At 39.9% G+C, this 11,538-nt stretch overlaps 1 protein-coding gene across 3 annotated transcripts in view; it reads left to right on the top strand.

Annotated features, from left to right (window-relative positions):
- LOC135110184 (3-hydroxy-3-methylglutaryl-coenzyme A reductase-like) overlaps nt 1–11,538 on the top strand; it is a 154,675-nt gene that overhangs the window by 89,350 nt on the left and 53,787 nt on the right. For all 3 annotated transcript variants that reach the window (XM_064022210.1, XM_064022209.1, XM_064022211.1), the window contains 3 exons: nt 3,820–4,010; nt 8,028–8,134; nt 10,730–10,834. In XM_064022210.1, the coding sequence (XP_063878280.1) occupies nt 3,820–4,010; nt 8,028–8,134; nt 10,730–10,834 (403 nt within the window). The remainder of the gene's footprint in view (nt 1–3,819; nt 4,011–8,027; nt 8,135–10,729; nt 10,835–11,538) is intronic.

Raw genomic sequence — 11,538 nt, 5'->3', positions numbered from 1 at the left:
ACATGAAATTGGTAAATTGTTAGAGAAGTTGGATGTCAGAAAAGCAATGGGACCTGATGGAGTGTCAGGTTGGACACTAAAGGAATGAAGAGAACAAGTGGTGGAGCCAATTTGGGATGTGATTAACAGCTCACTGATAGAGGGAAGAGTACCAAGAGAGTGGAAGAGAGCTAGTATAGTGCCAATACACAAAAGAGGAAAGAGGACTGAGCCACCAAATTATAGACCAGTGTCACTAACTAGTGTTGTGGGCAAGATCTGTGAAATAGTGATCAAGGAAAAGTGGGTGAAATATTTGGAAGAGAACGAAGTTACAACAAATAGTCAATTTGGGTTCAGAAAAGGAAGGTCATGTGTGACAAATTTACTAAGTTTCGATACAAGTGTAATAGATGAAGTACAAAACAGATGGGTGGGTAGATGCAGTGTACTTGGACATCAAAAAAGCTTTCGATAAAGTTCTACATGAAAGACTACTGTGGAAGATGGAGTATATAGGAGGACTGAGAGGGACAATGCTAAAATGGATGAGAAACTACTTAAAGGGTAGAGAAGTGAGAACTGTGATCAGGGACACCTCTTCAAGTTGGAGTAATGTAACAAGCGGAGTACCACAGGGGGTCAGTGTTAGCACCCGTTATGTTCCAAATATACATCAATGATATGCAGGAGGGTTTGGCCAGTTACATCAATCTGTTTGCTGATGATGCATAATTGTTAAGAGTAATAAAGAGCCATGTTGATTGTATAGAGTTGCAAAGTGATACTGACAAGATTTATGGGTGGAGTAAGAAGTAGAAATTGGAATTCAATGCTAAGAAATGCCATGTGATGGAATTGGGAAAGAATAAAATAAGACCTGCATGGGACTATAAAATAAGGGAGGAGCAAGGAGGAAAAAGAACTAGGAGTGGTTTTTCAAGATACCCTGACCCCAGAACGGCATACGAAGGAGATATTTGGCTCGATATACGGGATGTTAACAAATATTAGGGTGGCATTTCATTACATGGATGTCAGACTATGATGAAAAAAAATTATAGCCACTATGCTACATCTCAGACTGGAATATGCAGCAGTGGTGTGGTCTCAACATATGAAGAAGGACATAAAGAAGTTGGAAAGAATTCAGAGGGCTGCTACAAGGATGGTATTGGAGCTGAAAGACCTAAGATACGAAGAGAGGTTGAGAGAAATTGGACAGCCAACTTTGCAAGTTAGAAGAGAATGAGGAGATCTAATAATGATTTATTAAATAGTTAACCGAATTGTGAAGACAGACAAGCAGGATCAGGTGTTGCTGAAGAAGGTGAAGATGGACAGACAAGAGGGCACTCAAAGAAGATCAGGAAGAGTCATTGTTTGAGGGACATCAAGAAGTACAGTTTTCCACATGGAACTGTGGATATCTGGAATGGTCTAAACAAGGAGGTTGTCACAACACCAAACGTGCATAAATGCAAGGAAATGCTGGATAAATATAGATATGTAGACAGGACACTATGAGCCCTGCAAGACTCAAGCACAGACCACTTGGCCACTGCTTTCCTGGAGAGACTTGGGCTGAGATGTTGGCAATGGTTGTGGGATAGTATTTTGAGTGTGAATGTTTAACTTAGGACTCCCTGCAGTGTGAACAGATCATCACAGGCAACTACTATGCTCACCATCTAAAAAAAAAAAAAAAAAAACTTAGAAGAAGCAATCAAAGAGAATCTCTTGAAATACATTGGCTAACTCCTTTTGACTCATTCTCTGACTTTTTGGAAGTGACAAATTGAGTTTATTATCCCACTTTTCCTCCTCACTGGTCTTCTTGACATATCATGAATAAATAAAAAAATTCACTCATTCACGAACTACTACTACTACTACTACTACTACTACTACTACTACTACTACTACTACTACTACTACTACTACTACTACTACTACTGCCGTAACAATGCAAGTGACACACCAGGTGTTTTGTGTCTCAGAATGCATGATGATTCATATTGCAAGTTAAAGAAAGTGAAAAAAGGAAAGTAGGAATAACATCTTGAACAAACAAATGCAAGTTAGCTTTCAGTTTATTCTGCAAAACCACATAATTTAGAAAAACATTCCATTTTTTGTTGAAAGTGTAGTAATGAAAGAATATGTACTTTATAAATCTTTTTAGACAAGTGTTCTGTTCATTTTCTATAGCTGTTTATTTTTTATATGAGACATGAGCTTTTTCCAGAGACTAAAACAAAGAAATTGTTCATCCCTCCATGCCCCCTGTATCAATTAATGAAAATCCCTTCCAGATTTTACAAAAAGTAAATAAAGAAAGAAAAAGGAAGAAAGAAAACTGCTTTTGAACTTTTTATTGTGTATAAAGTAACTTTTTTTCTGTAGGAGGGTTACTGGTCAAGGGCAACAAAACTGTAATAAAAAAAAGACCACTGAGGTGCCAGTCCCCAAACAGAGTCAAAAGTGGTAGTAAAAAAAATTACAGAATAAGTGCCTTGAAACCTCCCTCTTGAAAGAGTTCAAGTCATAGGAAGGAGGAAATCCAGAAGCAGGCATGGAGTTCCAAAGTTTACCAGAGAAAGGGATGAATAATTGAGAATACTTATTAACTCTTGCATTAGAGAGGTGAACAGAATAGGGGCGAGAGAAAGAAGAAAGTCTTGTGCAGCTAGGCCATGGAAGGAGGGGAGGCATGCAGTTAGCAAGATCAGAAGAGCAGTTGACATGAAAATAGTGGTAGAAGATAGCAAGAGATGTAACATTGTGGTGATGAGAAAGAAGCTGAAGACAGTCAGTTAGAGGAGAGGAGTTGATAAGACAAAAAACTTTATTTCACCCAGTCTAAAAGAGTGGTACGAGTGGAATCATGCCCCCATACATGTGAAGCATACTCCATACATGGATGGATAAGGCCCTGTACAGAGTTAGCAGCTGGGGGGTGGGGGTGAGAAAAACTGGTGGAGATGACTCAGAATGCCTAACTTCATAGAAACTGTTTTACCTAGAGATGAGATGTGAAGTTTCCAATTTAGGTTATAAGTTAAGGACAGATTGATGATGTTCACTGTAGAAGAGAGAAACAGTTGAGTGTTATTAAAGAAGAGGGGCCAGTTGTCTGGAAGGTTGTATCGAGTTGATAGATGGAGGAATTGAGTTTTTGAAGCACAGAACAACACCAAGTTTGCTCTACCTCAATCAGAAATTTTAGAGAGATAAAAAGCCAGGCATTCTGTGGCTTCCCTGCATGAACTCTTAACTTCTGAAGGTTGGATGTCTACGAAAAGACATGGAAAAGTTCAGGGTGGTATCATCAGCATAGGAGTGGATAGGACAAGAAGTTTGGTTTCGAAGATCATTGATGAATAATAGGAAGAGAGTAGGTGACAGGACAGAACCCTGAGGAACACCACTGTTAATAGATTTAGGAGAAGACCAGTGACCATCTACCACAGCAGCAAAAGAACGGTCAGAAAGGAAACTTGAGATGAAGTTACAGATTGAAAGATAGAAGCTGTAGGAGGATGGTTTGGAAATCAAAGCTTTGTGCCAGACTATCAAAAGCTTTTGATGTATGTAAGGCAACAGTGAAAGTTTCACCCAAATTCCTAAAGGAGTGTGTATATTTTGTCCTCACATCTGGTGTGATGCAGCGCTGTGGCTGTGCAGCACTACCATCACAAGGTGTGAGATTATGTGAATTTCTCAAAATCTACTGAAAGGGATGCATGATCTGAGAAAAGGCTTATGAACATTGGTTTATACTCCAGAACAAACTTACATTGCCACAGGTACAAGTTGTGATGAATGTCTGTCCCCCAGAGACGCCTTGTTCTTCCTGTTGTTGCTGGTGGACCTGAGTCGCACCAGCCTCCTGGCCCAGTTTGCCCTATCCTCCTCCAGCCAGACGGAAGTGTGCACCAACATTGCTTATGGGATGGCACGCCTTGGCCCTTCCCTCACCCTGGACACCATCGTGGAGGCACTGGTCATTGGTGCTGGCACTCTCTCAGGTGATTTTGTGGTGGTAGGAATTGGTGGGCTGTACTAATCATGTTTTGATGAGAATACTGAGGTGGATAATGGGTGTATCATTCTGAGAATATCTATGAAATGAAGAAGTGAGAAGGAGAGCAGGATTAGAATGCACTATGGAAGTGGTAAGAAAAGAGAGAGAGAGAGAGAGAGAGAGAGAGAGAGAGAGAGAGAGAGAGAGAGAGAGAGAGAGAGAGAGAGAGAGAGAGACAGTTTGGTCACATAGTAAGGAGAGAAGACCAGGAACTTATTAAAAGAGTCTGGAGAACATTAGTTGAGGGAAGAAGATTGAGAGGAAGACAGATAGTGAGATGGAGGGGTGGAATTGCAGTCCAATCACAAAGGATGGGTGTCACAGCAGAAGATCCAAAGGACAGAAACAACTGGAGGAGATTTGTACATGATGCCAAACTGTGACTTAGGGAAATGGTGAAAGGAGGAGAAGAAGAGGAAGAAGAAAAGGAACATGTGGACTGTGCAAGGTAGTGATAGTCTTAACTAGTAGTGGAGGAAATGTGTGACTGAGAGATGTTTTTATTTTTTCTATTTATTAATTTTACTTTATTTTTTATTTCAAAGGGGCCTTGGCAATGAAAAAGCCTTGGCAATGCCTTGGCAATGAAAAAGCAAGTACAAAAAAAATAGAGCCACTGAGGTGCCAGTCTCCATAGAGAATGGTCATCATGGATTATCCAAAGTTAAAGAGTACTGTATTTGTCGGCGTATTAGACGGCATATTAGACGACGCACCCCTATTTTACAAGGAATGTTTTGTGTGAAAAGAAATTTTTTATGTTTCATCTTAAAGTTACTGAAAAAAATTGTAGTGTGTGTGTGTGTGTGTGTGTGTGTGTGTGTGTGTGTGTGTGTGTGTGTGTGTGTGTGTGTGTGTGCGTTTTATGTAAGAAGGCCACTGGCCAAGGGCAACAAAAAATTTTAAGAAAAAGAAAGGCCCAGTTATTGCCAGTTTCCTTTTGAGATGTCAGATACAATAATAAAAAAAAAACAGGATAAGTGTCTTGAAATCTTCCTCTTGAAAGGGTTCAAGTCATAGGAAGGAGGAAATCCAGAAGCAGAGAATTCCAGAATTTACCAGAGAACCAGAGATGATGAATGATTGAGAATACTGATTAACTCTTGCATTAGAGAGATAGACAGAATAGGGATGAAAGAAAGAAGAAAGTCTTGTGCAGCCAGGCTGCAGGAGGAGGGGAGGCATACAGAGGAGTAGTTAACATGAAAATATCATTAGAAGATACCAAGAGCTGCAACACTGCGACATTGAGAGAGAGGCTGAAGACAATCAGTTAGAGTTGAGGATTTGATAAGATGAAAAGGTTTTGAGTGTGTGTGTGTGTGTGTGTGTGTGTGTGTGTGTGTGTGTGTGTGTGTGTGTGTGTGTGTGTGTGTGTGTGTGTGTGTGTGTGTGTGTGTGTGTGTTTTGCTCTCTCTCTCTCTCTCTCTCTCTCTCTCTCTCTCTCTCTCTCTCTCTCTCTCTCTCTCTCTCTCTCTCTCTCTCTCTCTCTCTCTCTCCATGCCCTCCTCTCCCTTCCATCCTTCCCTCTCCATTTCCTGACCTTCTCTCCCTTCCCTCCCTCCTTCCATCCCTCTCACCTATCCACCCTCCTCCTCCCTCCCTCCCTCCAGTCTCTCTCTCTCTCTCTCTCTCTCTCTCTCTCTCTCTCTCTCTCTCTCTCTCTCTCTCTCTCTCTCTCTCTCTCTCTCTCTCTCTCTCTCTCTCTCTCTCTCTCTCTCTCTCCTGAGAATTGCATAGTTGAATGAGACTAATTGAGAATGAACATGGATGGAAGGAGCATAAATGCAAAGGAAATGGATGGAGGAAAAATGAAAAGGAGTGGAGGACATGAAAGAATACTTATTTCTCAATACTTCCTCTCTCCTTCTAATTCTTAACTCCTCACCCGTGCTGCTTATATTTATTCTTTCTACCTTCTCCCCATCTTCCCATCCTCCTTCTTCACCTGTCCACCACTTCCTTGCCCCATGTACTCTCCTTCCCCCTTTTTCTTTTCTTTTCTCTTCCTTTTTTGTCTTGTTTAAAACCTTCCTCCCTGTCACCTCCCCTCCCCCTTATTACACATTACATTGGAAAGACTGTCATAGTTTAAAGAAAGGAGTGCATTAGGTATGTGTGCTTTATTAGGTAATGTTAAGGTGAATATCAGAAAACTACTGATATTTTCACCTCCAAATAAATTATGTTTGAGTGATTTATCAGAATTGCTCTGCATACATAGTCATTACATGGCTGACTTTCAAAACTAGTGTGGTTCTTGAAAGAAATCATGGACAGCATCATTAGTGCTATATCCTATTTATTAAGGCACCACAGACTCACACATTCATTATTCACACTTTTAGCCCTAATAATAATCTATCTTTATACCAGGCCAACAACCCCACACAGGATGGTCCAGGCAAGCATCACACACTCACGCACACATTATGCACATGCTTAACATATTTAGCCCCTGTGGAAGGGGACAGTCTCTTGGACCTTCATACTCCATCCCAGCTGGCCATAACTGGATACATACTTCCATAACAACTTCGTGGCAGGGGGTAAAAATGCTAACCCTGCTTGTCATAAGTCCACTAAGAGGGGACAGAACCAGTGAGCTATGTACAGACAAAACTTTACAGTGGCATCTTGCTAATGTAAATAGCTTTATATGGACTTATGATTCCAGACAGAGGAAAGGACTGGAAGATATGCCTTATCTCACTGTGATTTCACAGATCTGGGAAACTATCCACATCTACATGAGAGGTAGTGACTTGAATCAGACATTGATGGGTGAGAGTGTAGTGTTTGTGGGTTTGCAGCAATAGAGATGTAATATTTGGTCTCTGCCTTAAGTAGCATTTATTGTATGCAAACTTTTGCTATCTTACTTTTCTCAGGTTTGTACTCCCCAATCTGTCCATTTGATTATACAGTGGTGTCAGTGATATCAGTTTTTAGGATAATTTTTACATTTACATGAGGAATTCCTTGTAATTTCCCTTCTCAGTTCTTCAGTAGCAATCCAGCAGCTGTTTTTCTTGATTGTATTCATCCACCCTGCTTATAATAGGAGTGTCTCAGTGTTGTTGTGAGTTTCTGTTTTTAACTTTTATTAGGAGTTTTAGTGTGGTAGGGGAGAGTACTTGTTATGCAGAAGCCTTGTTCCAGATTTATGTGGCTGTTCCTTGTAAAATGGTAAAATGAGGGCAGGAGTACTTTCTCTTCTCCATTGGGCACCAAGGGGCTGAGAGAGTGGTGTGAATGTGAAAGTTGTTTGCCTTGTCTTGGCTACCCACCTTTTTTTTTGAAGAAGAAGACAGTCTCGGTACATGCATATATGCTCATCAGTGATACGATTTTTGTGCTTGATATTTACTTTTATTGGGAGTTCCTTCTGTAATTCCCCTTTTCAGTTCTTCAGCAATTTGTAATAGGAGTGTTTTTAAGAATGATTTGTGTTTTTGTATTTTGTTTATAATTTCCCCTCCTCAGTTCCTCATCAGCTAACCAGTAGCTGTTTTTCCTGATTGCATTCTTCCACCCTTCCTATGTATGGCAATGGTATTCATTATGTAAATTTTATTTGATTTTTACTTTCATTGGGAGTAGTTACTTTTTTCAGATCCCGTACTCAGTTCCTCAGCAGCTCAGCAGCTTGTAATAGGAGTGGTGTCAATGATAATATGCTTTTTGTACCTGATTTTTATTTTTATTGAGAGTCCTGTCTCTAATTCTCATTCTCAGTTCTTCAGCAGCTTGTAGTAGGTGTTAATGATGATTCAAGTTTTTTGTATTTATTTTTTTCCTCTTAGGAGCTCCTGTAATTCCTTTCTGTTTCTCAACAACTTGTAATGAGAGTGATGTCAAAAATTATAGTTTTTGTATTTGATTTTTACTTTTATGTGAGAGTTCTTTCTCCAGTTCCCCTCCTCAGTTCCTTAGCAGCTCACCAAGTATCTCCTTTCAGGTGTGAGTCGGTTGGAGCAGATGTGTGCCTTCGCCTGCATGTCCATCCTGGTCAACTACATTGTGTTCATGACCTTCTTCCCTGCCTGCCTTTCCCTCATCTTGGAGGTGTGTATGTATGAGAATGGCTGACAACACACACACACACACACACATACTATGTAGTATATACACATTGGTGTAGTGTAATGGTCAGCACATTCAGCTCACAACTGAGAAGACCCAGATTTGGGTTGCGGGCACAGAGAGGCCCTTGTTCACCTAGCAGCAAATAGGTATGGGATGTAACCTGAAGGGTTGTGGTCTTGCTGCCCTGGTGTGTGATGTGTGAGTGGTTTCATTCCTATCCAAAGATCGGTCACTATGAGCTCTGAACCCTTTCCAGAGGGTAACAGCTGGCTGGGTGACCAACAGACAACCATAGGTGAATGACATAAACACACACACACACACACAAAAAAAAAAAAATAAATAAATAAAATAAATAAATAAATAAATAAATAAGCAAATAAAAAATACATGGCTTAAGATATACAGTTCAAACATTCACAAGAATGAAAGTTCAAGACATTCTAAGTCAGAATTATTCTATGATTAAATGTTTTTAACGCCTTGGTTTAGAAGTTATGGGTCATTTAAATATGAATGCACTACGAGTTGGCAAGTGGCTGCTATTGCCAACTCCCAGCATATTCTTATATAAATTTATTGTAAGTTCCAAACAATTCCATGGGAAGCATTTGAATATTTCTGCCTTACTTGGTCTTTCATTTCTGGGAGCATATGACTTTCCTCATAGAGACTTAATGCTGGAGCATAAAGTTTTAGTGCTTTTGCCTCACATTAAAAGAACTAATAAATCCATTAAGTTCAAAGGGTGGCCATAAAAACCTCTAAACACCAGTTGTCTGTCTTGTGACGAATTGAAAGGCTTAGATGGTCCATAAAGCATCACCATCATTATCATCATCATCATCATCATCATCATCATCATCATCATCATCATCATCATCATTATCACCATCACCACCACCACCACCACCACCATCACCACCACTGTAATCATCATCATCATCATCATCATCATCATCACCACCACCACCATCATCATTATCATTATTATCACCATCACCATCACGGTCACCACTACCACCACCACCACCCCACACATGCTTAATGTAAGATGAGATTTTGTGTCTTTTCCTTTTGAATCATCTTTCCAGCCATCCTGAAAGTCAAATTAAGATGTGGAAGACTAAATGTGAAGAGGCATGCAAGGTGGGAGGGGATAGGGGACCCAGGTCTAACATCCCCTCAAACAACTGGAAAGTCACTTGACCTTGAAATCAGTGAAAAGCTATAACCTGATGCCTAAAGGTATGGTCACACTTGCTACTGTTAATGCTAGACTGGCTTTTGTTTTCCCTGGCTAGACAGTGATACATGCAGTTGTCTAGTCACACCACTTGCCATGTCTGCCAGTGGAATCAGCTGATCATAACAATAACACAAACTGCTATAGAGGAAGCACCTCTTGGATTCGCTCTGTCCACAGCTAATCTTGCCACTTGTTTTTTTAGCCAGTGAAGACTCAAAGAAAAAAGTTTTTGGCCTTGTGAACACATATTTGCCTTGCTTACATATCACCGAGGTCATACAAGAACTGAATAGTATATTTACATCAAATTAAAATTCATATTTAGGAGTTTTCTTGTATTGTTGTCCACCTTTTTTATTTTTGTTATTCATTATAAGTCCTTAAAAAGAGAAGTGGAATATTTTTTTGTTGCATATATGCTGAATAAACAGTAGTTTCTTAATATCTCCTACTCATCTATCACTATCACTAGCACTAGATACTAGGGAAAACCAGTCGTACAGCTAGCTCAGAGCAGCAAGAATCAGTAGCAAGTGCAACGCAAATGCTGGCCAATCAAGCCGTATCACTGGATCCATCGATTTCAGAAGCTAGTGTGACCAAAGCTTAAGAGACTTCCCAGTGTATGATAATCACTCGCAAGTTACAATAACGTGATGGATGCTCATTAATTACAGCTCTTTATTAAGGGGACTAGCTGACATCTGGTCTTGGAACTTTCTGTGTTTACTGTAATTTCAATCTATGTTCTTTATCACAGAAGGACATTTAAGAATAAAAGAAATAAATAAATATTTATGAAGCTGGAATAGATGAATTGTACTTATATTAATTTCAATGGAAAAAATTGTATCATTTTGTGAACATTTTGGTTTTCAAAACAAGTCAGGGAACTGATTAAGTTTGTGAACCAAGGTTCCACTGTACTCTTAATTTGCCTAACTACAAACCAAACACAGATAAAACTTATAATCTATCATCTTCCACAATAGATAGCCACCACAAATATTGTCAAGACTCCTCTTACTTTCTTCTTCACTGACACTGTCAAACATCAAGATTCCACTGCCTTTCCATTTCCTGAATTTCGCCTTCACATCTTGAAGTGTGTCGGCAAATGAGATCAAATGAATAGTATCAGTCACCTATGTAGTCTGCTAATTCAGCCCTGGAGTCATTGGATCAGGCCAGCAGTCCCACAAGGAGTGGCCCAGACAAGACACCATACACTAACACACACATCATTCACACTCTTAGCCCTTTCAGCCCACAGTGGATATAGTGGTGTGGTTAGGTTATCATTGATGTGGTTTATTCCCTCACAGCTTTCCAACCGGTGCTCCTCTGGCCGCCCCCCCTGGCAGATGGCAACTCTTGCCAGGGCCATGGTGGACCAGGAGAAGCCCAATCCTGTGGTACAACGAGTCAAGGTCAGAATAGTTACTGCAGCTGATGTAGGGCACAGCATCCTTCATGCTTACTTTGCCAGGACTCACTGCAGCAGGTGTAGGGCACAAACCTCACACACACACTCTCATTCAGTAACATAACTTAGGTATGTTTTTACTCAGAATCGACTAACCATGTACCTCCCATTTTATTTTTTTGTATGTGAATTTAGAATAAAAAATGTTAGCTTTTCTTTAGAATAGAAATTCCCTTAACAGTTCTATGGCAATGCAAACCTCAGACTCACTCTGCCATTCACTAACATTACAATAAACTAAGCTCAAGGTTTGGGCTGGGAGAGATTGAGGTATTTGTGCTGTGGTCACCCTCTTGGAGAATGCTCCTGTAGAGAGAGAGAGAGAGAAATATTATACTCATAGAATGTTCCATACATTTCGGTGTATAAGATGATGCTTGAATCAAACTAAAAAAGACTCAAAAAACTGGGTTGTCTTATACGTCAAATACAAAAACAATGACCATAAAGTTTTACACAAAATAACATTGTAAATAAACAACAACCTTATATTACGAATTTTGGGGAAGTTAGACATAGTAAAATAAGAATCAATTTTGAGAGAAGGCGCTGAAATATATTCCCATTGAAAAGTGTGTAAACAAAATTTAATGTAGTACAACTGCAACTCTTTGCTGGCATTGTATATAAATGGACAAAGCAGGAGGC

Source organism: Scylla paramamosain, chromosome 20 (assembly GCF_035594125.1).
Source record: "Scylla paramamosain isolate STU-SP2022 chromosome 20, ASM3559412v1, whole genome shotgun sequence".
In the NCBI taxonomy this organism is placed as follows: domain Eukaryota; kingdom Metazoa; phylum Arthropoda; class Malacostraca; order Decapoda; family Portunidae; genus Scylla; species Scylla paramamosain.
Note: the sequence above shows the minus strand (reverse complement) of the source record. Positions and strands in the feature narration are given on the sequence as shown.